Source organism: Diplodia corticola, assembly GCF_001883845.1.
Source record: "Diplodia corticola strain CBS 112549 chromosome Unknown scaffold10, whole genome shotgun sequence".
In the NCBI taxonomy this organism is placed as follows: Eukaryota; Fungi; Ascomycota; class Dothideomycetes; order Botryosphaeriales; family Botryosphaeriaceae; genus Diplodia; species Diplodia corticola.
Window position 1 is genome coordinate 118994 of NW_017971489.1, and position 26698 is coordinate 145691.

General features: G+C 57.0%; 9 protein-coding genes across 9 annotated transcripts; 4 read left to right on the top strand and 5 right to left on the bottom strand.

Annotated features, from left to right (window-relative positions):
• Positions 1 to 520: 520 nt before the first annotated feature.
• Positions 521 to 1336, bottom strand: BKCO1_1000047 (uncharacterized protein; the record flags this gene model as incomplete). Its single annotated transcript, XM_020269401.1, has 2 exons — positions 521 to 691; positions 905 to 1336. The coding sequence occupies 2 exons, from the start codon at positions 1334 to 1336 to the stop codon at positions 521 to 523; spliced, it is 603 nt and encodes a 200-aa protein (XP_020132851.1).
• Positions 1337 to 2104: 768 nt separating this feature from the next.
• BKCO1_1000048 (proline-rich transmembrane protein 2) lies at positions 2105 to 2821 on the bottom strand (the record flags this gene model as incomplete). The annotated part of the gene is made up of 2 exons (XM_020269402.1): positions 2105 to 2702; positions 2751 to 2821. The coding sequence occupies 2 exons, from the start codon at positions 2819 to 2821 to the stop codon at positions 2105 to 2107; spliced, it is 669 nt and encodes a 222-aa protein (XP_020132858.1).
• A 1004-nt stretch (positions 2822 to 3825) lies between these two features.
• BKCO1_1000049 (lactoylglutathione lyase) lies at positions 3826 to 5099 on the top strand (the record flags this gene model as incomplete). The annotated part of the gene is made up of 5 exons (XM_020269403.1): positions 3826 to 3965; positions 4019 to 4409; positions 4467 to 4541; positions 4592 to 4985; positions 5035 to 5099. The coding sequence occupies 5 exons, from the start codon at positions 3826 to 3828 to the stop codon at positions 5097 to 5099; spliced, it is 1065 nt and encodes a 354-aa protein (XP_020132859.1).
• An 825-nt stretch (positions 5100 to 5924) lies between these two features.
• Positions 5925 to 7992, top strand: BKCO1_1000050 (d-3-phosphoglycerate dehydrogenase; the record flags this gene model as incomplete). The annotated part of the gene is made up of 4 exons (XM_020269405.1): positions 5925 to 6194; positions 6251 to 6341; positions 6387 to 6515; positions 6563 to 7992. The coding sequence occupies 4 exons, from the start codon at positions 5925 to 5927 to the stop codon at positions 7990 to 7992; spliced, it is 1920 nt and encodes a 639-aa protein (XP_020132957.1).
• An 841-nt stretch (positions 7993 to 8833) lies between these two features.
• On the bottom strand, positions 8834 to 13049 carry BKCO1_1000051 (nf-x1 finger and helicase domain protein; the record flags this gene model as incomplete). Its single annotated transcript, XM_020269406.1, has 4 exons — positions 8834 to 8838; positions 8891 to 9947; positions 10040 to 10235; positions 10282 to 13049. 4 exons carry the CDS (start codon positions 13047 to 13049, stop codon positions 8834 to 8836), a joined length of 4026 nt encoding a protein of 1341 aa, XP_020132956.1.
• A 1216-nt stretch (positions 13050 to 14265) lies between these two features.
• BKCO1_1000052 (f-actin-capping protein subunit alpha) lies at positions 14266 to 17835 on the bottom strand (the record flags this gene model as incomplete). Its single annotated transcript, XM_020269407.1, has 6 exons — positions 14266 to 14898; positions 15013 to 15122; positions 15188 to 15206; positions 15259 to 15485; positions 15714 to 16560; positions 16618 to 17835. The coding sequence occupies 6 exons, from the start codon at positions 17833 to 17835 to the stop codon at positions 14266 to 14268; spliced, it is 3054 nt and encodes a 1017-aa protein (XP_020132959.1).
• Positions 17836 to 18486: 651 nt separating this feature from the next.
• On the bottom strand, positions 18487 to 20226 carry BKCO1_1000053 (uncharacterized protein; the record flags this gene model as incomplete). The annotated part of the gene is made up of 1 exon (XM_020269408.1): positions 18487 to 20226. The coding sequence occupies one exon, from the start codon at positions 20224 to 20226 to the stop codon at positions 18487 to 18489; it is 1740 nt and encodes a 579-aa protein (XP_020132958.1).
• Positions 20227 to 21288: 1062 nt separating this feature from the next.
• On the top strand, positions 21289 to 22593 carry BKCO1_1000054 (vhs domain-containing protein; the record flags this gene model as incomplete). Its single annotated transcript, XM_020269409.1, has 2 exons — positions 21289 to 21494; positions 21546 to 22593. The coding sequence occupies 2 exons, from the start codon at positions 21289 to 21291 to the stop codon at positions 22591 to 22593; spliced, it is 1254 nt and encodes a 417-aa protein (XP_020132961.1).
• Positions 22594 to 25623: 3030 nt separating this feature from the next.
• Positions 25624 to 26698, top strand: BKCO1_1000055 (5-methylthioadenosine phosphorylase; the record flags this gene model as incomplete). The annotated part of the gene is made up of 3 exons (XM_020269410.1): positions 25624 to 25651; positions 25712 to 26221; positions 26301 to 26698. 3 exons carry the CDS (start codon positions 25624 to 25626, stop codon positions 26696 to 26698), a joined length of 936 nt encoding a protein of 311 aa, XP_020132960.1.

Here is a 26698-nt window from a genome sequence, read left to right on the forward strand (position 1 = left end):
GCGTGTTGGGTGGGGGCACGATGGATGTGGTTTAGGAAAGTAGCCTTGAACTGTTGGTAGTGTTTTTGGTGTTTGCGACTTTCTTCTTCGTCTTCTATCTGGTCATAGGGAGTCCTCATTCTGGTCACGAGAAGAGGATTGGGTCGATGATGAGAAAAATGTGTCTGGGTATGTTGTTATGATTAGAGCTGATATATGATGGAATGAGGGAATTGGACTTGGGGGTTCTTTCCAAATGAACGATCGTCATTCATGCACCATCTGCTTCGAGCTGAGATATTTGCGGTACGGTGGCACGTAGGATGGAGGACATTTATATCGATGATGATAAGACTGACAGGAACCTGATTGAGGTGGTGGTCAAGAAGAATGCCAGCTATACAGGTGCTCGATTCGATGCTCCCCATCATCCTCCGATAACGCCATAATGCAGAGACACTCATCATGCTCTAACTGAAAATCTTCGCCGTCGCTTTTCCGTCATTCCATAAGTTCTCTCACTCTCCCCGTTTCCCGCCTTTCAACCAGTCTTGCCGTCGCCGTGCTTCTTCGGGCTGACCCTGCTGCTCGTCCTGGCCCTCGAGCTCGCTTCTCCCGACTCGGAAGGGCTGCGGTCGGGGCCGCCCTGCTGCGGGTCCTTGCTCTCGCTGACGCCGGGGTTGCCGGGGCTGACGTCCAATGGGTTGGCTCCCTAATCGTAGGAGAAGTACAAGTCAGCGAACACTCAATTGCGAAACCGTGTGCGCGTGCGCGCGCAGTCTCTCTTCTCCAGCGGCTCGAAACAAAACAAAGGTGTGGATGGACGGGAGGAAGGTTAGAGATGAGATGGCGCCAAGTCCGACGACTCTTCCTCCCCCCTCCTCCTCCCGTCGCGCAATAATAATAATAATTTAACGTCACAAACCTGAGAGGAAGAAGATGACTGCGGCTGCGACTGTTCCTGGTCTTGCCTCACCTCGCCGCTCTCCTGCTCCGCCGATCCCAACGCCGCCTCCGGCGACGTCTTGTCCGGGTTGAACGCGGCGTCGCCCATCTTGGCCGCGTCGTCGTCCGAGCCCGACTTGCTGTACTCGGTGCTCGACGGGTTCAGCCGCTCGCGGTCCATGTGGTCTTCTTTGGTCGAGCCGAGGAGGGTGCGCGAGTGGTGGAAGAGGCGGGTGCTTGTCGGCGTCGTCATGGCCATGGCGGGGGCGGTTGTTGCCGTCTTCTTGGATGCATTGCGGATGGTGGCGATGCGGGTGCCGCGCGGGCAGGTGCTGCGGAGGCGGTAGGGCATGGTGGTCAGGAGGGTGCGGCGGGCAGCGGCTGCGCCGGTGGAGGTGATGGGATGCAACATGTTTTGATCGGAGGATGACTGGGGTGGTCTTATGGAAACTGGGAGGCGTGTGTAACTTTTCGGTTTATGATCCCTGTGAAATTGTAGGACGAGAGGTTCCGGTGAGATCTGACGAGGGAGGCGAATTGATTTGCCGGTCAGAATGAGGGGAATCGCGAATTGAGGGGTGGCCTGTCAGCTGGTACGCCTCGTGGCACAAGAGCAATGGGAGTGGGAGATTTCGAATGCGATGCAGGCGGGTAAATAGTAATGAGGAAGGTAGGCGGAGAGCAATGAAGGACCCCACCTAGGTATGTCGTAAGGAAGGCGTGACGTCATAACGATGTCGATACATTTTTCGCGTGTTGCTCGTACTGGGCAGGGATCTGAACCTTCGGCCATTGAGACCACTGGCATAGGTAATCAGGGTCCGCTTGGATCCGAAAACACGCTTACACGGAGGTGATACAAGGCCCTCTACCTACATGAGCAAAATGCAAATGAGAATGATGCAGGATGCCGCTGAAATGCTCGAGTGCAACTCAATACGCATGGACAAAGCTGGACCTTGGAAAAGTAGATCCCGCAGCAGCTACCGCGGACAAGAAAAGCATCAGACCGGGATATCCAAAGAAATGCTAAATCACAACGCCTCGCGTCAAGAGATATGCCGCTGCATGCTAAGTCGCTTCCCTCAATCCCCCGAAGCCCTAGCCAGGTGGTTCCGGTTCCGCAGTACAACATTCCGTAACCTAGTAGTAGGAAATAAAAACTTGAGATGGGTATCCGTTATGGGAAGCTCACATCATCAGGCATGACGAACCCCTTCCTCTCAAAATCCTGCCGGATGAATCTGGTCATGGCATCCAACTTCTTGCGCTGGATGTGAAGAGCACCGAGTTTGGTGTCTTTTTCCCTTTGGCTCATAGTGCTGTCGGCGATGGAGGCAGTAGATGGAGCTTCGGGAGAGCCAACAAGGTCCGGTCCTTGGGTTGATGTTTGCGGAGACTGCGACGGTTCAATGACACCGTCGTGGCGGCCAGCAGAAAGCCCAGAGACTTCAGTGGGGTAGCGCGGGCCACCTTGGGCTTCAGGAGTAATCTTGAAGGTGTGCTTGCGGGCGGGTGGGACGCCTCCAACCAGGACCAGGAGGAGTTTGGGCTGGATGGCGCGTACGATCAGATTATTGTTGTCGAACTCGATGGTGAGAGTCTCCAGTGGCTTCGGTGGAGCCGACGAGCCTTGATGATCGGCGTCGTCTGCCCCTGAATAGATGTTGAGCTCGTGTTCTTTCCAAGCCATGGAAATCAGAGCAGCTTGGTCTCTGAGCTCCTTGATGTTGGCGGGGGTTGAGTAAGCAAGCAGCGTTCCGTTCGGCGACATCACGCTGCGGCTACATTAGCGCGGCGCTAGAGGCGTACACGCTGGCACTCACAACATGCGCGGGTACAGCTTCGGGTCCACATTCTTGGCCAGCAGGTCGCTGAGTTTCTTGACGTTGAGCATGATGGGCGACTTGCTCTGTGGGCCTGGCCTGGACATTGGAGAAGAATCAGCACAGAGAGCGGGATGGCGCAAACGACACAAGCAGTTTGGCGTGATCAGCAGATGCGTGCAGGGACTGAAGTGGAGCCAAGAGGGCGGAAAACAATGTGACACGGCGGCTGCGGCCTTAAGTGAGGTGGCACAGGAAAGCTGCCGAGCGCGGGCGGCTATTCAGTGACGTGCGCGGTGAAAAGCAGGGTAGGTAGGTTGGGCAGAACCGGGCAGCAGGGAGAAAGCAGGACGCGTCCAAGACGTACAGACTCAGCGAAAGGGCGTGGCTGGAAGCAGCAGGCGGATAAGGCGTGCGTGGAGCTGATAGGCAGGCAAGCGAGAGGCGGCTGAGGCGGTGGTGTTCTCCGGGGGGGTCTAGGTCGTGTTGCTCAGCAAGTCGAGTCCGGCGGTGATAGGCGAGAGAGGCGTCAACATCAGAGTCGGGGTGCAGCGGACAGCGCGGCGGATGCAGGTGCGAGACGGCGTGGAGATTGGCGCAAGGGATCGGAGCATGGTGGACGGGGTCAGGACAGGGCGCGGCACTTCACTTGGAGAGCTGCCATGGCTGTCGTGACGAGGTTGATAGGCCAAAGCTTGGGGTTCACGAGGTTATCGCTCGGGCGCTAAAAGCGGGCTAAGCGAAGCCTTATCACGTGGCTTTGGCCGAGCGGTTGACAGCGGCCCTCAAGGTGTCCACCAGCCCAAGCTAAAGCCGCGCGAAACTCCTGCAGGGTCTGCGGCAATGCTGTCTTTGCTTGTCCGCCGCGTGCCGGGAGTGCGCATCTTCACCACCATGTGCAGCCCTCAGCGTGGTGCCTGCGCCTCGGGGTTAGCGCGGACAACCGGCGCGGCCATGGCGGGGCCAGAGAGGGGCACACGGGCAGTCGCGCCCACGTCATTATCGAGCTTGCCGTCGCCAATTACTTATTGCTCTGCCGCGCTGCCTCGACGCCTCTCTTTCGCAATCCCCGCCAATGCTCACCACCCCGCGTCTCTTCCTGCGATCCTTCAGACAGTCTCGACCTCTGTTCACCACAAAATCGGCCCCCACTTTCGTCAAAGCATTCGCGACAATGGCGACCGATCCGACCAAGTACAAGCTTAACCACTCCATGTACGTCGTCGCCAAAATCATGTGCGCACCGCCCATAATGACCTCTTCTGCAGGATCCGAGTCAAGGATCCCAAGCGCTCCGTCCAGTTTTACGAGTTCCTGGGCATGAAATTGATCAACAAGCTCGAGAACCCCGATGCGAAGTTCGACCTCTACTTCCTCGCATACGATAGCCCAAAGGCCGCCTCGCACGGCAACCACTGGACCGACCGCGAGGGCATTGTTGAGCTGACACACAACTACGGCACCGAAAATGACCCCGATTACAACATCACCAACGGCAACACGGAGCCCCACAAGGGCTTCGGTCATCTCTGCATTTCGGTCGACAACATCCAGGCTGCTTGCCAGAGGCTTGAGGAGGCGGGCTACAAGTTCCAGAAGAAATTGACGGATGGTCGCATGAGGCACATTGCCTTCGCCCTTGATCCTGATGGATACTGGGTGGGTGGCCGATTACACAAGGGGCATACATGACAGAAGGCTGATACGCGGACGTAGGTTGAGGTTATCGGCCAGCAGCCGCTCGAGGCCACCGAGAACGTCAAGGAGACCGACGTCCAGACGTACCGCATGGTAAGTAAGTCTCAAAGCTGCAAGTCCTTCAAACTAATTTTAGCCTGCAGAACCACACCATGATTCGTGTCAAGGACCACAAGAAGTCGCTTGCGTTCTACGAGGATGTCATGGGAATGAAGCTGAAGCGCGTCTCTGAGAACAAGGAGGCCAAGTTCAACCTCTATTTCCTCGGCTACGGGTCGCCTGCACCCGAGCAAACCGCGAATGGCGTCAATCCTATTGCTGACCAGGAAGGCCTTCTTGAATTGACTTGGAACTACGGCACGGAAGATGACGCTGAATTCAAGTACCACAACGGAAACGACCAGCCCCAGGGCTTTGGGCATATCTGCGTCTCTGTTGACGACCTGGATGCGGCTTGCTCGCGTTGGGAGGAGAAGGGAGTGAACTGGAAGAAGAGGCTGACCGACGGCCGGATGAAGAATATTGCGTTCATCCTCGGTAAGACTGCGCAAAGCCCAAGAATGAATGACGGCTGACATTCCAATAGATCCCGATAATTACTGGATCGAGGTCGTGCAGAATGAAAAGTTGAAGCAGAGGTCAAACTGGTGATCTGGCTATCGAGCCCTAGTCGAGTGACAAGTAACATGGAGCGTAGCGAAGCTGTATAGGGATCTGAAAAACGACCGACATGACTGAAACAACGAAACATTTACCGCTGTGGTGAGAGAGATTTGGGTGCCATCTTTGGGCTTCCTCGAGCATTTTCTACATCGCCAAAGACGTAATGGTTTGGTAACTATCCGTCAATGGCATAATTGGGGGAGACAAAGCATTCGCCCGTCCTGCCCTGGCATTTATGCTGCGAAAAAAACATTCTGGGACTGATGCTTCAACCATTTGCACAAGACATGCCTTTACCCAGCCAGTCGTCATGTTTCGCCAAGTAACCAAATAGCATTGGATAATAGCAGGTTACGCCTATCCGATCACCGCTGCACTGTATGTCAGTGGCGACATGGGTGTATCACAGACAACTGACAACAGGGTGCTTGAACGGCTCCTCTTTGGCTCAGGAACAGCTGTGTGGCATCTGCAATCAAAAGCGTGACGTGTTTATGGCAGGCGCGTGGGGTGACTGCATGATTGGTGGCTTGCAACGACCAGTGGTGTCCGGCGGCGGCGTGGGGCAACGGAAGCGGGGTAAGGACCTCTACCGGATGCGGTAAGTACACCTGCGAAACGTCCCTCCCGGACCTGACGGAGACGTCGAGATGTGCGCAAGGTCTCAGCTGATCTCCAGGGACCGCCGCCGTTGACGGACATTCTTCCCAAAACACTCTTGGCCTCAAATACGCCGCTCCGACGAGCCCGTCACCCTTCTTGTACCCTCTCGTCTTTGTTCTTTGATCACATATCGGGCATTGGCGTGTGACAATGCCTATGCCGACGCTGCCTTCAAACGGTGCGGAGACGCCCCGTCCCAAAATCCTGGTTCCCGAAAAGCTCTCTCCAGACGGACTTGCCCTGCTTCAAGAGAACTTCGAGGTGCACGAACGGAAGGGCTTGTCTCCAGATCAGCTCAAAGAGATAATCCCGGATTACCAAGCTTTGATCGTGCGCTCCGAGACGAAGGTCACCGCCGATCTGTTGTCAGTTGCAACAAAGCTCAAGGTTGTTGCCAGGGCTGGCGTTGGTGTTGACAATGTATTCCAACCCCCAACCGCGAGGCTCTGGCTCAAACACTCTGACACTCGCACCAGGTAGACGTTGAAAGCGCAACGAAGCATGGTGTCATCGTCGTCAACAGCCCGAGCGGCAATATTGGTGCCGCTGCGGAGCATACCATTGCCTGTTCGTCAACCCAACCACTGCTTTGACTTTGCTGACATATCGCAGTGATGATGGCCGTGGCTCGTAATATCGGTGATGCTTGCGCAAGCCTTAAGGCGGGCAAGTGGGAACGCAGCAGACTTGTTGGTATCGAACTGAAGGGCAAGACTCTAGCTATCGTAGGAGCGGGCAAAGGTAAGCAGCAACTGCCCAGGACAACCCCTAATCTAACATGGTCGTAGTTGGAATTACCGTTGCCCGGATCGCCAACGGGTTTGGCATGAAGGTCATAGCCTACGATCCATACGCCAATGCTCAGATAGCAGCGGCGGCATCCGTCGAGCTCAAGGACAGCTTGGATGAGCTGCTCACTGCTGCCGACTTCTTCACCATCCACACGCCTCTGATAGCCTCGACCAAGGGAATGATCGGCACGAAGGAGCTTTCCAGGATGAAGCCCACCGCACGTCTCCTGAACGTCGCCCGCGGCGGCGTCATCGACGAAGCGGCGCTGCTCTCAGCCCTCGAAGCCGGCACCGTTGCCGGCGCAGCCATCGACGTCTTCACCACCGAACCGCCTGCACCAGGCTCTCCAGCAGCCCAGCTAGTCGCGCACCCAAAGGTGGTCGCGACGCCGCATCTCGGCGCCTCAACAGTCGAAGCCCAAGAAAACGTCTCCATCGACGTGTGCGAACAAGTCACGGCCATCCTCGCCGGCGACCTCCCCCGCAGCGCCGTCAACGCGCCCCTCATCCTTCCGGAGGAATACCGCACCCTCCAGCCCTTCGTCACGCTCGTCGAGAGGATGGGGTCTCTGTACACGCAGCACTACAGCGCGCAGCAACGCCGCCACCACGCCTCGTCGTCGTCGTCGTCATCCTTCCGCACCACCTTCGAGCTCACCTACCACGGCCACCTCGCGACGCTCAACACCACCAAACCCCTCTTCGCCGCCCTCATCAAGGGCCTCCTCGGCCCCATCACCGAACAAGGCAGCGGCGGCCCCAACGTCAACATCGTCAACGCCGAGCTCGTCGCCAAGGAACGCGGCATCCTGATCAACGAGCGCCGCGCCCGCGCCGACGACGACGAAGGCGAAGCGAGCTCCGGCTTCGCCAGCAGCATCACCCTGCGCGCGCGGCCCTCGCGCCGCGCCTCGTCCGTGTCCCACAGCGGCGGCGTGAGGCCGAGCTTCACGCGCGGCAATACGGGCGGTGGGGGGCAGCAGCAGCAGCAGCAGCATCGCAGAGCTGACAGCGCCATCACCGACGAGCCGGGATCAGACGCGGTCGGTGCCGACGACCAAGTCATCCAGGGCTTCGTGTCGGCGAACACGCCGCACATCTCGCGCCTCGACCGCTTCGCGACGGCGGCGAACTTCGTGCCCAAGGGGACCATGCTGATCTGTCGCAATTTCGACAGTTGCGGCAAGATTGGCTTCGTGGGGAACAGGCTCGGCGCTGCCGGGGTCAATATATCGAGCATGATCGTCGCGCCGTTGGTGCAGCAGCAGGAGGGAGAGAAGAAGGGAGGGGCGGGGGAGGGTGGAGGGGAGGAGGCGGCGAGTGAGGCGTTGATGATTTTGGGCGTGGATGGGCCGGTGGGGGAGGAGGTGGTGAGGAGTTTGATTGGGGGCGAGGGCGTGTTGGAGGCGAGTGTTGTGACGTTTTGATTCAGGGGGGGGGAAGGGGCATTATTACCCTTTTCTTCTGGGAGGATTCGAGGAATAGCTTATTGTGGTTCCCGAGTGGGTTGGATTGGGGGTGTGGATGTGGTAAAGTTGCCAGAGTGTTGAAATTTGGCGATTTTAAAAAAAAAAAAAAAACCATAGCATAAGAGGAGAACATCGCGGCCCCTCAACGGGCAGCGCTAGCATCATGATCACAAAATGGGAGGAGCAGTCAAACTTGATGTTTGGGAACAACGGCCATCCGTAAACCCTAAAAACGTCCCTCAGCGCCACAGCCAGCCGGACGCTGACCAAAGACATGGAACCGCTCTTGGGCGCGGATTTGCCGCCGCCGCCACCACCTCAGCCCCTTTGTACTTGCGCCACAGGCAGGACCGTTGTTGTATCGGATCAGCGTTCAAGCGCTCTGAAGAGGTCACGTCTGACAACACTCTGGAACAAGTAGACCCTTTCCCGTGCTTCGTGGTGTTATACATTATTTAACCCTATCCTAGCCTCTATCAAGATGGCACCGAAGCTACCCAAGTCATCCAAAACATAGTTCCACCTCTCCGCTATGTCGCCTCTTGAGATGTTCACCTTCAAATGCATAGTTGCGCTGAGCTTCTTCTAGTGAGGGTGGTAGACTTGCTTAGTCCAGTCTTCACCCGCCGGGTCCGTATTCTTTTTGAGCTCGAAGCGTGCCCTATTACAAAACGTAAGAATAGTTGTCCAGCCAGCACGATACGCCGCACGATCCGACACCTGGATATTGCACGATTATATATCGAGCTCAGTGATACGGCTGCGACAAAGCCCCCGATGAGATCTCCCGGTGATGGTTTCAATCTGTGTTGTAATTCAGCTGTTCCCATGTGAAGTCGAAAGGGTATGAACTTACGGCTCAGAGACTCAACCCCTTCCATCTCATCCTCCGCACCCTGACCAGAGCGCTCCCCCATCAGCGCATCCTCCTCACCAGCACCTCCAATGGCCGACATATCCCAAGCCCGCCTCCCACACCCCGAACAGACTCCACCACCTGCCGCCGCCACGGGGAAATAGTGCCCAGCCTCACACATCTCCCACGCCACCGCACCCTCCACCTCCTTCCCCATCGCCTCCACCCCCGCCACGAACCCATCCAACCGGACACCCGTATCCGCGCTCCACCGACGCTCTTCCCTCGCCAGCGGCCCCTCCGCACTCCACACCTCCCCCAACAACCCCACGCAATGCGCCCCGTCCATGAACGCGCCCACCGCCTCCGGATCGAGCGCCCCCTCCGCGCGCCGCAAGCGGTACCGCGCCTCGTCGGCATCGACGTCGGGAATGGGTGCGGGTGCGGGTGGTGCCCTCCGCTCGAGCACGAGCCACTGCGCCCAGAGGATGTCGGCCTCGACGGAGAGGCCGGGCAGGGAGCGGGCGTGTGTGGCGTGGAAGACGTGCGCGCAGCGGGCGCGGCAGAAGCGGAAGTCGAGGGTGAGGGGGTCGCAGGCGCCGGCGTGGGAGCGGATGGTGAGGAAGTCGGAGAGGGCGGCGATTTCGAGGCGGGCGGAGAGGAGGAGGAGGAGGAGGCGTTCTTGGAGTTGGGGGGTGGGGGTGGTGGTGGGAGGATTCATGAGCGGCTGGCACGAGTGGTGGTGGTGGTGGTCCCAGGCGGACTGGATGGCGGCTTCGACGGCTTTGGCGAGTTGGAAGGTGGCGCTGATGTCGTGGAGGATTCGGACGACGTGCTTGTATCTTCCGTCGCGGCCGGCTAGGCGGTGGATTTTGGATATGTGGGTCCGCTTGCCTGCGGCGTCGCTGGTGATGGTGGCGCTCTTGGAGAAGCGTTTGTTTAGGTTGGCGGAAGCTGTGGGGAGGGATGCTTGCAGCCTGCGGATTTCTTGAACTGCTTCGTGTGCCAGCTTGATGTACTGGGAGCGAGTGTTCATGACAAACTGTTTCGTCCCAACCTGCAAGGAAGCGGCACAGTCTGGGTGCAGACATGGGAGACAAATTTCGCTGCATACCTTGGAGCAGGCCTGGTGCTGGCAATGGATCTCACAGGGTGATTGGCACGGCGGGCAACGATGGCCCTTGTGGCATTGTACGATGCAACTATGGCCGCATGGAAGAAGTTTTCCGCAAGTGCTTCGACAGAATGTGACGTCGCCTTCAGAACAAAGGCGTTGGGTTTTATGGCCGCAGTCAAGTTGAACCTCGACGGATGCCGAGCACGATTCCTGAAGGAGGACCGGGTCCTGATACTTGTAGCATTGGAGTCCGGAAGGTGCCTTGTGTCCGCACGGAAGGATCACTCTCGGATTTTGGATCCGCACCTCGCAGTACGTTGTGCAGGCAGACCCGCAAATGTTAGCACAGGGATGCCCGCAGTCCAGTATGCTTCTGCATGGCTGAATGCAGATTGTCCTGTCATGCAGCAGATCACTGTGGCACAACTCAGGGCAACGGTGGTTGCAGGCAAGAAGCCTGCCGCAAGAAACGACGCATCCTCCATTAGGAGAATGCTTGCCGAAGTCTGCCGGTTCCTTGATGTGGATCGTGTTCCCAGGGTGTCGAGGGCAGTCGATTGCCAGAGCAGTACCAATGCTGCTGGTCTCGTCAAGACTGGAGATGATTTGGGCCCAGAAGGGCACCTGTTGAAGCATCTTCATGTTTCCGAAGATGAACATGGCACGCCTGGCTCGACTCAGCGCAACGATGGAACGGTTGGCAGACTTGATAAAACCGGTACCCTCCCAGTCGTTGCTTCGAACCATGGAAAGCAGGACGATGTCGGATTCGTCCCCTTGAATGCTGTCCACAGTGGCAATGCGAATTCGTCCCGATGCAGCATCGTTCGGCTGCTGGTCTCTGCCGTCCTTCCCGAAAACGACCTCGACGGGGTGAAATCCCTCAATCTTCTCCTGGAGAGCCTTGGCTTGCGCAGCGTACGGCGTAAGGATTAAGATGGTGTCTCCATGAACACCATCTTGTGATGTGAGGTGCCTGGTCAAGCCCGCAATCATCCTAGCCTCGAACGCATTGACTCTAGCTGTCTTATCCAATTTCAACTCATGATGTTGGTGGTCGAACCAAAACATCCTCTCGGACAGCGAAGGAACCGCGGAAAGGTGCTGGACTGCAGCGGCATCTTTCAGCATCGGATAGAGAGTACTTCTACTAAGCCGAGAGATCTCAGGACGCATGCGGTACTGTGTGTTCAATACTTCGAAAGGGAAACCGAAGTGAACGAGGCGTTCCAAGAGCGACACATCGAACCCGAATTTGGCAGCATCCGGGTTGGTATTGCTTTCCAGCTCCTTGCGATTGACCTTAGGACGAAGCTGGAAGTGATCGCCAATAAGGATGCAGTGTTCCATGCTCGGCGTTATCGACGTCAGAACAAGGGCCTCGGGAATGGTGCCAGCTTCTTCGAAGACGATGACCTTGCAATCGAGCTTCTCAAAAAGCTCGCGCCTGACAGCCATTCCGCCTGCTGTGACGCCAATGATGTTTGCTTTTTGTAGAATGCCAAGAGGATGGCGCTCCATAGCCGCACTGTATTCCTGCTGCGCCTCCGTCCATTTCGAGAACTTCTTCTTGATCCCGCTGCATATTTGCTCCCTCTCACCATCTTGGTCCACCCGAGCGAGCTTGGCCAGATCCGAGCGGATACCTTTGCTGTTCCGGAAGAATTTTCCTGCAGCTTTGGTGATGGCTTGCTTGTCCTCTGGAAGCTGCGCTTGGTTCCGCACCAGAACATCCAAGTTAATGTTTTCAAGAGCGTCGGACTTCGACTGGCCACCAACACGAATCATGTTGCCAACACCAGCATTCAGGAGCTTCTCAAGGAGACCGTCAAGAGCTCGATTGCTGTGACTGACGCACATGATTGGCCCAGATATATCGCCGTCAAGACTCCGGAGTAGGGTTTCGATGACTGCGACAGCTGTGTAGCTTTTGCCAGTACCAGGCGGGCCTTGGATGAGTGCGATGCGGTGCCTCAGCGCGTGAAGGAAGGCACGTGCTTGGCCATCATCAAGGCTTGAGCCAGCTGGAATTGCGGTGCTTTCGAACAAGTCGGACACGGCCAGCTCACCCTGACCATCACCTGCCACAGTCTTGCCCAGTTGGAAGTTGAAGCCATCACCCATTGCATAATGTGCAGGGTGGATCCAGATCGGTTTAGGCAGCTCGGATGGCTCCAAGGCAGTGGACAAGGGCGTGTCCGACATGGTGCTCATCTGTTTCAGGGCTCGAAGAGGAGGGGCAAAACTCCACGTCAAGAGGTTGGGAAACTCCAACAACGTGTAGTTCCTCTCCACTCTCTGGTTGGCGTTTCTCAAGAGCCAGCTGGTGAATCGAGCTGACTGTTCGAACGGCCGAAAGAAGATCTTTGCTTTGTCGGATCCGTAGTCGTTCTTCAGCAGGTTGTGGTCTTTGTAGTGACCGACGGAAGCGAACATCAGATCCATGTCCTTGCTCCACAGGCAAACGAGGGTATCGTGTTGGAAGCCTTGTTTCTTGACCCACCACTCGTACCGTTCACTCGGAGTCAATGCGTGGGCCTCTTGTGGTTGAGGGAGTCGCATTGAGAAGACGAGGCCTCCGTGTAGGTCGAAGGAAAGTTCCGAGTCAAGCAATACATTGTGGTACACATTGAACTCGGCAGAAGAATGGCGCTTCCAGGTGAAGGGGATGTTGAGATAGCTCCTGATTGAATCCCTCAGGATGCCGACGTTGTCTTCGCGGAAGAGGCGAAACTGACGGTCGACCAAACCCTCGAGGCCCCGCTTGTGCCACGTCCTTGGGTCTGTCGTCGGCAGGTACTCTAGCTTACTTGAATATAGCTCTTCAGTTGTTGGCATGGACTCAATCTGTGTGATGTCTCTCATGTCGTTGTCATGTCTGACGACCCCGGTCATGCTATCATCCTGGACCTGAGCCTCTGGATCTGAGTTGACCGTAGGTTCTGCGGTAACCGGTTGGTGGTATACTGTCTGCTGAGTAATACTAGACGAGCCAAGCTCGTGAGAATCGCTCATCTTCTGGCCTTGAGTCGAGTGGGACATGGTAAGTAGTATATGTATGTACGAGTTGTGTGGATGTCAGAAATGATCAAGGCACCTGTCGGTTGGTCAGAGCATGTCTACTTGGATAGAGGAGTGAAACGTGGATACCAGTTGACGGGTGGAGTAGGTGACCTTTTATAGGTTGCGTGAGGGGCTGGTTACGCGGGTGGAAGATCGAGGGATAGTGCCTCTGCTAAAGAGTGTTAGTGCACGGGTTGGCGAATCTAGCAGGTGGGCCTTTTACGATTGGATGAAGTGTCGATTGAGCGAGTGAAAGGCTGAGCGAAAGTGACTCTGTCGGAGATTGTCGGAAAAAAGTTGAAGGTCGGAGGAAGTTGAAGAAGGAAGAAGTGGTGGCAGCCAGGCTTTAAGTAAAGGAGACCAAAGCACATCGCGGCCAGTGACCCGAAAAACTACCGGCCGGGACAGTAATACGTCACCCTAATGCCCCAGAGAGGCAGGAGGTGCGTGCGGAGGGGCGGGTTCGGGGTGGGAGGTGTGGGGGGTGTGGTTGGAAGGACGACCGCCGGGAACCTAGAGAGATGACCATCGCGGAATCAACTCCAACTTCAAAGAAATGACCGAAACGGAAGTAGAAGCCGGCAGCGCATATATACATACATATATATATATACACAAGGCAGAGGGGGGTCCCAGAGAGCGGAAACTATCACACCCCATGGCCCCATGACAGTCTACAATCAGCGGATGATTGAACGGAGGCTGAACGCAAGCACAAGTGCCTTACCCAAATCTTAGCTTTGGCTTCCTGTGTTCTGCAGCTAGCACAGTACTACGCTTCCTTGCGCAGGTAGTTGGAACTTTGGATGTTAGTACATTTCCAAAATTGATATCATACCCTGATAGCCGTTCCAGTTGCTTATAGGCACAGGCATATAGCCGGAACAAGGGCTGCAGAGGAGGATTATTTGGTAAAGCAGTATATAAATCAAACAGCGACAGACACGATCGGCTGGAATTTGTGCTCATTGAGCGTGATCTGAAAAGAGAATATATTTGTTCTCCTCCCGAGCCCGTTATTTGCCAGGCACTCTACACCGTTCTAGGTTGTTCCGTTCAACTGCACGTCACATCAGCTGCCTGCCATATATGTTTGTCCGTCTGACCGGCGGTCTTCTGAAGATAGGAAAGCGAAGAGGCCGCCCTCCGCTGTACCAGCCAGAAGTTTCCCTTCGCAACAAACGGGAAATGTGTCTTACCTCCTCGAGCTGCCACCACCAATGTCCTGACCCAGCTTGTATCCGCTAATCTTCTCCCACTCAATCTTCTGCCTCGTGATCGGCAGCTGTCTGCGCAAGCCCTTGAACGCGCCCTCGCTCAAGCTCGCAAACGCCCTGTTCAGGTCCTCCTGGTACTTCCTCTCCGCGCTTGCCAGCGCCCTCACGATATCGCTCGCGCCGCCGCCGGCGCCGGCGCTCGCCGAGATGGGCTTCTCCGTCAACATGCGCACGTTCCCGTCCTCGTAGTAGTGCACGTCGACCTTGATGCTGCCGGTGATGGCGCCGCCCGACGGGTCGACGACGTACGCGCTGCGCCAGCGGCCGTTCCAGAAGTTGCTGGGCGAGTACTTGTTGCTGACGAGCACGACGGCGACCTTGCTGTCCTCTTCGGTCGGGTAGACGCCCAGTGCTGCCGCCGGGTAGTGTTCCGCCGCGTGCGCGCCGAGCGCCTTCAGCAGCGACTGCACCAGCTCGGCCTGCGGCGACTCGAGCACGTGCGACTGCACGTCCGACGCCTTTTGCGTGACGTGGTCGAAGGCGAACGACGAGGCCGCGCCGACGTCGTAGTAGCGGCCGTCGCCGAGCGAGTTGTACGGGCTGATGACGACCTGATGTTTGCCGGGAGGAGGGGGGGTTAGCCTTCGTAAAAGAGAGAGACGGGCCGTGCGACCCGGTGACGAAGGGCGTCAATGTGCGCTGGTGAGTCCGAGGGTCGAGCTTACAGCTTCACTGCCGCCAGGGAGCTTGGTCGTCGCGAATTGCTCCTCATTGTACTTCTGGTAGGCGGGGGCCAGGGACGAGACGTCGTCGCTGCCCGTAATGGACTTGATGGCTACGGATCGAATTCAGATGAGTATTTGGGCAGGTTTCGGGATGCTTGGGGGTTTGCGATCGCACCGGCGGTAACGTTGGAGAGCTGTAGGCTGGTTAGCTGCGAGACGACGGAGGGGCCAGAGCGCTGGACGAACCTCTCCTGGCGGAGCAGACTCGACGAAGGAGCCCAATGCGGCACTGCTGGCTGCCATATTGCGGGACTGAACGGGACAGGGAAGGGCGTAGGAGAGGTTTGGCGAGCTCAGGGATGCAGCTGTGTTGTTGTAGTTGCGGGAGATCGTCGCGGGGTCGGCGGTGGTGTTGAAACCCCCGGGCACCGCCGCAGGGACCGCTTTCACTATAGCACTACCCGGCGAAGGGTCTACGACCAAGACGGCCGTCACAAGAGCAACAAGTCGCAGTGGTAGACATTTATGAAAATTGCTTGATTGAAGTTACAGACCGCCCCAATTTAACCCAGCAGCACGAGGATATCATAATTCGCTATTGTCCAGCCCTGAGCCCGTCCCCGAACGCCGTTCCGTAATCCATCCCTGTTGCGCCGTACTCGTACAAAGCTTAGAGCAAAGCGCGCGCTATCATTCGATACTCATTTTCATGAGTCCGTCGTTGGTATCCGTCATGCCCTGCAAGCCGACCCTCTTCGGTCCCAAGCTCGGAGTGGCGCACATTGTGCTTCCTCCGCTGTTGGATCTTTCTCCTGCAGCATGGCCACCGCTTGGAACGCTGCCAGCGATCGAACCCTCTCTACTCGTTTTGTTCGGACCCCAAACCCCCTCCCTCTGCTGCGGCGACTGTGATAGCACAGGACTGTTGGTGACACTCAAGCCTGGAGATACAGCCCGTCGTTTTATAGAATGGACGTCAAAGTCGTCATCCCTCCGGCGTTTCTTCTTCAGACCCTCAGCAGCAGTTGGAGGAATCATCGGCTGTGGTGTTGACCCGCGAGAGAAGGCATCATCCTTGTTCATGTCAGACGTGGTTGACATTCTATGCCGGTACTGCGCCATGGAAGCGACGGGAGAATCCATGTTGATATCATCGCTGATGGCAGAGGAGCTTCCGCGGGCTAGGAAGGGAGGTGGCGGGGTGTGTCGACCGTCGTGGTTGCTCCAAGATGGCCTCTCGGCGCTCTTCCACGGTTGCAGGTTGAAGGCCCCAAACAGGCCCTTTCCGTTGGCCGCGGCAGCTGCTGCAAGCTCCATATCCATGCCGGCATCTTCTGGTATGTCCTCAAGGTCGTTCAGGCCGGGCACTGCAGGAAGGAGACTTGGCGAAGAGTTTGCGGTGATGGACCCCTCGCGACCGGTTGTAGACAGGTCATCGCTCTCGCGGACCTGGCGGATGATCTCGGCTTCGCGTTTGACTTCGCTATCGACCGGTGCACTCTCTTCGAGGAGCTCTGCGCGGATGCGACCGAACTGTCTAGACTTGGGCTGCGGGTGTGTTAGCGAACATGAGCGAGCTTGTGACGTCAGCCGGTCGGTCCTCACCAGAAGATTTCCGCGCCGAACGACGGTTCGGCGTACGACGCCGGGAGTAGTGGGCGCTGGCATGCCGGCCTCGTCGCCACTGTCGTTGCCGGAGGAGATGGTCAAGTCGTTGGCGACGACGCTCAAGCTTTCGCGTCTAGACCCCGCCTTCCTCATGACAGCTTCGCGAGCGAAGTACCCACCGTTGGCTCCATCGAACGGCTTGCCTGCGGGAGGCGATCCGGGGCCTGGGCTGGCTAGAGAGCTGTGCCCGCTTGCGCTGCTTGAACTCTTCCTGCTTCGCACCTTCTTCAGCCTGTTTCTTTGTATCTGCAGAAAGTTAGGGCCACTCGGTGAAAAGCCGCCAGGCCAAACACCGCCCGGGCTTGCCACATTGGGCGGCGCGCCGAAAGGCCCGCCCGCATTCTTGTCGAGCTTGAGAACATGAGGCGTCATGACCATCGGGTCGTCGTTGTCGTCGGGATCCATGGGATCGTCCTCGTCGGAGTCGCTGTCGGAGGAGTCGGAGCCCAGCATGTTGACGCTGCCGAGTGAGCTCGATACTAGACTGTTCTTTTCGTGGTGCATGCCGGGCCAGCGGGTGTGGTCGTTGTGTGGAGAGTCAAGTGCGAAGGACGTAATGTTGCTCCTCCGCTGGGGGATCATCATGCCCTTCTGGGTGATTGTCGGCGAGGAGTCAGGAGAAGACTGCTCCGCCAGTGTCGAGTGGTGCAGATTCGTACATGCGCGCGCGAAATCGAGGCCCCGGGAATGCCGAGGCAGGACGGTGGCGGGGGTGCCGTAGGTGTCTCGCGCGTCGAGCTGAGGCGACAGAGGAACGCGGCTGAACTGGGTCGGTGTCTGGAGTCCAAGATTCGGGTCGCGCGGGGGCATCTGCAGCGAGAGGCCGCGAGCTATGAAGTCGGGTCGTCGCGGGGTGCGCGGGGTGCTGATGGTTGCATCGTCCTTGGACGCGCGCTTCGACACGATCTTGGGCGAGGGCGAAAGCTTGGGGGCCTGCGAGTCCGAGAGCGACCGGTTTTTGGAAGGCGACGCGGAAGGCGTTCTTTCGTCCTGGAACGCAGAGCTGAGCCCGCCCTTCTCACCTTCGGCCTGCTCGCGCTTCTCTGGCCCGTGGGATGCGCTCTGGCTGCTGAAGGAGCCGGCGAGCATCGCTCGTACTGACGGTTGCGTCATGGAGCTGCTGGCGGACGTGGGCGAAATTTCTTCGGCATCCATTCGTGGCGTATGCTGCTACCGGAGCGGGTGGTATCTGGCACGGCTTGCATTGAAGGGCATAGCGGCATTTCAAGGGGATTCGAAAGGCAGAGGGCCCGGAGGGGGAGCAGTCGTGGGAGCCCTGCGGGAACCCTCTGCCGCAGATCCACCACGTGACGTGTACCATGGCTCTGCTGGTCTACTGGACCATTGACCAGACCAAGCCCACCCTGGCCTTTCTTGTTGAAATTCGAATGTCTCATCTACCCGACTGCCACCGGAGCCTTTTCCTTGAGATTCCACCCGCCAGTCCGCCCAAACACATCCCAGCAATAGCCGCCAGCAACCCTGCTAGACAGAAGGGTAAGCGAGCCCAAAGATAGCAGGCGGACGCTTTGGGCCCTGCTCTGAGCACGCAGCCATCACGCTCCGTCGACACCTTTGCACAAAGAACCATAAGGTAAGTAGATAGCAAAGCAAAGCCGTCATTTGCCATTCTTTCCGTTCATGACGTTCAACAGATTCCCCGGGTAAATTGCTAATCAGGGTAGCGGCCGGAGCAGGGGCCACCAGCCATGTACGCAAAGACCTGGCCAGTGTAACTGCGTGGACCCAATGACGAGGCGACCCATACACACCGTTGTAGTGAGACGGTCCGGATGAAGTCTCGCACTACGATTGGATGACTCTGAGGACATGTTCCACATCGTCTATCGAGGCCTCCCAGATGCTAGCGATCACCAGTCTCCAGGATTTACCGTCGCGCTTCAGCTTTCCTACGCACCGACAAGTCAGAGGGCGGTCCGACCGCTCCAGGAATCTACCGCTGTCGTGTTCGTAGAGCTCAACGCCTTTCCAACCATCGTAGGTCCCGTCAAGGTAAGGCGGACGATCATGATAGAGATCCATGAAGATGAAATGTTGCTTGACAGAACGGGGCTCTCTGAATGCCCAGCGGACCCTGGCATAGAGTTCGATAACGACAGACTGACGTTCGCGCACTGCTTGGATACCCACATTGAGCGCCTCGCCAATGCGAAAACACACACGGAGAGAGGTTGCGCCTGAAAGCCCAAGGATCGGTGATCGCTCTTGCGCACGATCTGGGAAAGGTGGCCTGAGGACAGGCTTGTGCTCCGGAGATTGCGCATTCTGTGCTTCCGCGCAGCTCGAGAAAAGAGTGGTTGGAGTCGCTTGGATCTTTTGGATATTGCTGGAGACCTGATTCAGTATCGTTGCGGTGCCTATACTTGCATCTGCTGCTTCCATGGCATTGACATTCTCGTCTTCAGACAACTCCAGGTCTTCTGCAAAAAATCCGTCCATGTCCAAGTAGTCGACTGCTTGGGGACAGCCTTCATCTGCATATCCTCTTGCAGCAAACTTGGATGTTGACAAGCCGCATTCATCTTTCTGTGGTAGCTGGATTTCGTTCGCGTCCACAAGGCACAAAAGGTCAGTGTCAGAGAGTCCGTCATCAAACATATCGAAACCATCAGATATGTCTTCTATCGTCTTGAGATAGTTGGCTGGAGGTGATATACTACACTTGCCATCGTTGTCGTGAGTCGCTGGGAGTGCATCTGATTCGGCTTCCTCAACGATCGTGCCAAGCTGTGGATTGCGGGCCAGTCTGTGCACCCGTTGATGATTAGGTATGTGTTGCGATTGAGTAGTAGAGGAAAACAGGTGGCCTAGAGGGTGGTTAGAGTATTTTGCTTGTAGGTCCCCAGCATTGTCGGAGCGATCAGCTGGACTTCTCCCGTTCTCATTAGTAGCCTTATAGTCTTGAAGGCCGTCGCAAGAGGTCTGCTGTGATGCCGACACATTTTCGAGAGTGGAGCTAGAGGTTGGGTGCGCAGAGATGATATCCATTGACGTGAGAGGTGATACTACAGATATGGTGTCACCTATGATACTCTTGAAGGCATTCGAGCTGGCAGGTGTATCCTTGGAAATGGACTCGGGGCGCTGGTCATTGATGCCACTGGATGCCACGACTTTGTCCGCAGCAGACCTCGGATTAAAGGTAGGATGGTTAGGCTTAATGGGTGAAAACGCGAACGGCTTGCTGGTTCGCATGCCTTCAGAAACCACCCGTCTTCCGCTGGTATTCGGCTTGGGCCGGGCCTGGTTTCCGGTCGCCCCATGGTTCTTTCCGTCTCCTTCCGAGTGCTTGATAGTCTTTCGTTTCTTCACCTGAGGTTCCTCGCCATGAGATATCGCAGCTCTTTCAAACATGGACGCACTCGCAGATTTGCCTGGGGAGAGGTACTTCTGAATCAGCGGGTTCTTCCTTCGCCGGCGAGCTGCTTGGTTCTGCTGTGAAGGCTGAGTCGGCGCAGCAAGCTCAGACTCTGGAGGGCTTTTGCGGCGGTTGATTGGAGTGAAACCCCAGTTGCTGTGGGGCATTATTTCGCAGAAGTCACTTCAAGCTGCAGGCGATGGATGATCACGCATCGGATGGCGTTGTCGATGCAGGCATGCCCGGGATCAGCGCGGTGTGATCAGCGGCTGCAGCGCGGGAAAGCGCGCGCGATCCGGAAGCTGCAGGGGCGTGGTCGCGCCGGTACCTTGCTTGATGGGGGCTGGTCAGCTGGACTCATGCTTTGCACTCTGGATTTGTGAGACGTGCACGGTTGAGAGAAGGAACTGGGTACAAGGTGCGGGGATGAGAAGGAAGGTGGGCGCGGCGGCCAGGCGGCGCCGGCGATGACGGAGGCACTGATTCGTGGTGGGGCAGCAGCGTTCTCGCAGCCCGAAACACAACACCACGGGACACTCACTTCGGATCGTCTGCCGAGCCTGAAATTCTCTTTCCGTGCTTCCGCAGCGTCTCCCACCAGGACCGCCTGGCCGCCGCCCGTCCGCCGCTTGCACGTGCTGGCATTCCGCGCCAGCATCCTCGTCCGCGCCGAGGTTGACTCTGCACGCACGCGACTGCTGCAGCCTGTCGCTCAAAGAAAGACACCGTCGCCCGTCAAGGTACGCCCATTCGACACGTTCCCGCTGCCAGTCGATGCGTCCGGGGTGTTGCGCATCGCCTGCCCACCGCCACATTGCCGCAACACCGCATCGCCCACTCTCGCCGGGCGCTCCCCCCCTCGTCGAGTCATCGTGTACTGACGACGTTTCTCTAGAGTGGGCGGCAGCGAAAAAACATAGTCCTACGGCGTGAACGGACTGCTTCGCTTGTTCTTGAACCGAGACAGAAAAGCACGATCCGTCCTTCGACATGTTCAGCGGCTCGGTGGGTACCTCCTCTCCAACCTTCGGCACCTGGCCTCAGCCCCTCACCATGGCGATGGCATGTGCGTATCCTATATGCACGGTCTCTCCTGGAAAACGGCTGCGCGGGGTTCAATTTTCCTCTCTTCGTGCCCCCATCAACACTATCAATAGCGAGTCATGCTATGATCCGCACTGGGTCCTCAACTTCATTTCCAGCCCTGCTCCTTAACCTCCCTATCCACGATGTCGTCCCCCGCAACGTACATTTTGCTGAAGACGTTCTACTACCTGCAGAAGAAGCCGTATTCGGCTGTAACGGTCCAGATAGACCGCCTCACGAGCGAGCAGTACGACGAGAATGACCTGGCGGGCATTGTCGACCTGGTCGAGGTTATTCGCATTCAAGAGTCAGGCCCGACGGAAGCCGCACGTGCAATCCGCAAAAAGCTGTACGTTTCAAAACCTCGACGATTAGCTCATTTCTGACGACGCCACCGTAGGAAATATGGCAGCGTGCACCGCCAGCTTCGCGCGCTGACTATTCTCGATGGCTTGATTCAAAACGCTGGGCCGCGGTTCCAGCGTGCATTTGCTGACGAGCCCCTCCTTGAGCGGCTACGTATCCTCGCTCGCGACGACATGGTCGACGCCGATGTCCGGGCGAAATGCAACGTTCTTTTCCGGCAATGGGCTGTTGCATACAAAGGCAAGCCGGGCCTTGAAAGAATCGCCGCACTCTACAAGCAACTGCCCCAAACGAGAAGGCCCCAGCCGCATCAGTCCAAGGTGATCAAGGAGACTGAAGCCGACGCCGATAGCGTTCCGTCTTCACCCATTACCGACAGTCGCCCTTCTCACAGCTCTTCCAGCGCTGCAACTTCGTCGACAAAGGTTTCGTTCACGCCTGCTGCGCCCGTGAGCACGTCTTCGTCCTTCTTTAGCCACAGAGAGAAGAAGCACAAGAAGTCCAAGTCGCAGCCATTCAACCTCGAAAGGGAGAAGCCAAAGATGATGGAGACCATAGCCGCAGCATCCGTGGCCAGCACCAACCTCTTGAATGCCCTTCAGCTCATCAACCGCGAGCAGCAGCGTGTGTCGGAGAACAACGGAGTCGTCAAGCTGTTCGACAACTGCAAGCAGCTGCGCCGGCAAATTCTGCGCTACATCCAGCTCGTTGAGTCGGACCAGTGGATTGGCAGTTTGTTGAGCGCTAACGATGAGCTCGTAAAGGCCCTTATGTCGTATGAAATTATGGACAAATCAATCTCAGATGACAGTGACTCTGAGACCGAGGCGCGCTCTGTGCGCTCACCAGGGTCTCCGACCTCGCCTACGGCCGCTGCAACCGAAAAGATGGCAGGCCTGAACTTTGGAGAAAGCCCGCCACCGAAGCCGCCGAGGCCTGGAAATGCCCCCACGCCTTTTGGCAAGCAGAGAGTGGAGGAGAGCGAGAGCGAGCCGGAAGAGGAAGAGGACGAAGACAACCCGTTCGCAGACAGGAACGCGGTCAAAACCCCTTATACGGACTCTGGGGAGATGAAATGGTGAGTTTCTACAATTCTGAATTTCTCTGCTTGACTGTTAACCTGGCTGCAGGCGGGACATCTGAGCCTTGGAGTTTTTCCTAGTCACGACTTACCCTATGAACGACTGCACACTGGATATTGCGGATTTTTTTTATGTTTTTTAGACTGTTCTGTTCTTTCCTGAAGGCGTGAACAACAACAGGTCTATACCCTCGCATTAACTGCTAATGGAATAATTTTGCCTCCTTCATATGCTAGATCAGCATAGTTCTCGACCTCTGACCCTACCTTTCCCTGAAATTAGAGACTACTAGTAATTTGGAAACACAATTTGGATACATCCGATAAGCAATTCGACGCGAGTTGGCGCAACTGCGGCAAGGGTTTTCGCGAATCGTCCACTCCTTGGTCCTGCCAATCCAGGCGCCCTGTTTAGCATCCCCGCATACGTCATAGCCGCTGTACGTATCTCCAGGCCTCAGCCACAACAAGGTTGCGTGCACACCCATACTTTAACTTTAACCCAGCCCTCACCACTCTCTCTCTCTCTCGGCCCAAAACCTGATCTCCTTACCAGCAGTCGCCGCCCATTTTTGCTACATCGTAAGCACCAGCATCCTTCAACCCTTTCGCGCGGGCTAACGCCACGGTACAGGTCTCAAGCCAACGCGCGTCGACTTCCCCGCTCAAGTACCGGAAAACCAGCCATCGGGCAGCTTACGCCACCACCATCACCAACCGCAATTCGCAATGCCTGGTTCCACAGCGTCCAGTTCCTCCACCGCGACTTCGGTCACCAAGCCCATCACGAAGCCCATCAAGGTGCCATGCTGGTGCGGCGACGACTGCTCGTGCTGCATCATCCCCTGCACGGTGATGTGAGCAGGCGCACGCAACACTACTGCGCATCGAACGATACATAATGATGGATATGGGAGCGGAGTTTATTCCTTGGGTCGAGGAGGCGCTCGGACTGTTCGTCAGTATGGCATAGGGATCCGGTGGTGTTAAATTCTGTGGCGACTAGCATCCTTCGAGGCGCAATCATCTTGTTTGTTTTAAGAGATTATAAGACGTGCGATACGCTTCGTCTAATAGTGGCACATGAAGCAGTAATCCAATGAGCAAGCCCTTCAAAGCCAAGGAAGAAGAAGAAAAACATTCAAGCCTATTCGTGTTTGGGTATAAACGTCTGCCGCCTTATCATCGCGTCCCCTCGCTCGTCCGCTTTTTCGTGTGCCTTGTTCAGAGTACAGTGATTATAGAGGCTGCAGCCCTCCTCTCCTCATGTTGGATATCTACCGCGTGCGCGGTTCGCATTGTCGTACGCTTCAGCATGGCTTAGACTTTACATCACGGTACTAGAGCAAGGCGTCAGCAAGGCGGTCCAGGCGATATACTCGGGGCGGGAGTGGGGCTGTTTACCAAGGAATGAAGCAGCAGGTGCACTCGCCATCGTCGCCGCACGGGCAGCTGAGGCAGCCCGTCTTGATCGTCTTGACGGGCTTGGAGATCGAGGAAGCGGTGCTGCTGGTGGCAGAGGAGCCGGGCATGGTGGCTAGTAGTAGCGGGGTTTTCGTTGCGATAGGGTGGGCTCAGGAAGTGGCGGAGGGCGGTTATCGGAGGGACTGGCGCAGCAAGGTGTGGGAGGATGCAGGCGCTGCTTGTCGCGAGAGGTCAGCACGCCGGAACACTAATTAGAGCGAAAGCGGGCGGAAGAAGCGAGAAGCGTTGCGGCCAAGCGCTTGTTGCTCGCTGCGGGGCTGTGGTACAGCACGCACCTGTTTCGCGATACGAGGGACGGGCGCGTAGGAGAGTGGTGGGATTGCACTGTCGTGGATGGGTCGTAGGACGGGTGAGTAGAGAGCGGTTAGAGCGGCAGGAAGGATGTAACGATTTATACAGCTGAGGGTCGCAGGCCTGACGGATATGCACGAACCAGCATGCTGCGCGCGCGTCTTCGGGACCGGGGTGTAAGGCTTGCAGCGAGGCTGGCGCTATTTTGTCGCAGCAAAGCAAGAATGGGATGGCGGTGCAAGTGAACGTGCTCTGGGTGAATCGCCGAAGCGTGGCGCGGGTGATGACGCACGCAACGCTTCAATATGTTGCGGCCGATCCTGACTCGGAAGATGACGCGGATACGAGGCCACCACTACTTTTTGCCGTCCGAGCCGCCGGTCTCGCCCTGCCGCAAATTGGACGGGCCGCAAGAGAACGGGTGGACGTGCGTCTCCCAGTTCACGCCGCAGTGGCGTTGGAAGCCCACGAAGGTTCGTTCTGCGGTTCGCCACGGCTTGTTGATGTAACTAACAGACCAAAGGTGTACGCCAAAAATAGTAACAGAGGCGTTGAGTTTGTCCGATAGCGTTCTGTAACAAAACATACGGACATATGGAGCAATGGTTAGCGGGCCGCTGTAGCCTCCTCCCGGAGACGAGGACTTGAGAAGAACCATATCAAATCCTGTCCCTTGCAGATTTATATCTCTAGATAACTCCTCACAAGCAACAAGGATTTCAGTTCGTTGGGTATCGATCATTCTTTCATTATTCATGCTACTAATAGGTCTTTTCAGGGAAGGTATCGACTAACAAGGTAGATGGATAACCGCCTCTATTGTTCTATCACCATTCGAAGCTCATTCTTCTTCCAAAAAAAAAAAACCATGGCTTTTTGTTTACCAGCAATGCCCCAACAAAGTCGGCATATAATTGAATAGTCCCTTCTTGCTTTATCAGCCCAGTTCAGCATACCTTACCAGGTGTTTTCATGAACGCTATCATGGCTCAGGTATCACCTCCTCCCTATGACAATGCCGCGCAGTAGAACGTGGAGGACACGATGGTGATGATAGGGCAGTATGGTGTTGAGCGGGAAAGCACGGGCTCTCCATTGGGTCCACCGCATCCCTGCATGGCGTCATGCCGGGCTGGCGGGGCATCAGAATTTCTGAAGTCCCAAGCCCATGCCAGCCCAACTACGCTCTTTTGCGCGCCGCTCGCTCTTCCAGTCACGCAGTACTCGTTCTGTCTTCCTGCCCTCGAAGAGAATCATGGCCAACGTCGCTACTTCCTATGCCGGTACTTGCTCAATCGCGCCATTGCCCAATTTTCTGCGCTGACACCATTTCTCTCTGCCAGACCCGGTGCATATTGCCGTCATTGGCGGCACCGGCCTGCAGTCGCTGCCGAACTTCACGCTCGCCGCGACGCTCAATGTCGACACGCCATGGGGCCAGCCGTCGTCGCCCATCTCCATCCTGCATCACCCGTCGCCGGTGACGGGCGAGCCCATCCCGGTGGCCTTCCTGTCGCGCCACGGCCTGAACCACGAGCTGGCGCCGCATGAGGTGGCCAACCGCGCCAACATCGCCGCCCTGCGCAGCATCGGCGTGCGCACCATAATCGCCTTCAGCGCCGTGGGCAGCCTGCAGGAGGAGGTGCGGCCGCGCGACTTCGTCGTGCCCGACCAGATCATCGACCGCACCAAGGGCATCCGCCCCTTCACCTTCTTCGAGGGCGGCATGGTCGGCCACGTCGGCTTCGGCGACCCCTTCGACGAGGGCGTCGCCAAGGTCGTGCGCAAGTGCGGTCACAGCCTGGAGGGCGAGGGTGTCACCCTGCACGACCGCGGCACGCTTATCTGCATGGGTGCGGTTACCCCGTTCCTGCCTTTGCCCTTCTGGACTCTTGAGCGCTGACGACGTCGAATCTTCCTTGCCCTACACAGAGGGCCCGCAGTTCTCGACCCGTGCCGAATCGAACCTCTACCGCAGCTGGGGCGGCACCGTCATCAACATGTCGGCGCTGCCCGAGGCCAAGCTGGCCCGCGAGGCCGAGATCGCCTACCAGATGATCTGCATGGCCACCGACTACGACTGCTGGCACACGACCGAGGACGTCAACGTCGAGATGGTCATGGGCCACATGAAGGCCAACAGCGAGAACGCTCGCCGTTTCATCGGAGCCGTCCTGGATGCGCTGAGTGCCCAGGAGCACAGCGACTTGGTCCTGGCCAAGCACCTTGAGAACCAGTCCAAGTTCTCGGGTAGTATCACCAAGCCCGAAGGCAGGAAGAAGGAGGCTGTAGAGAAGCTGAGCTGGTTGTTCCCCGGCTACTTCGAGTAG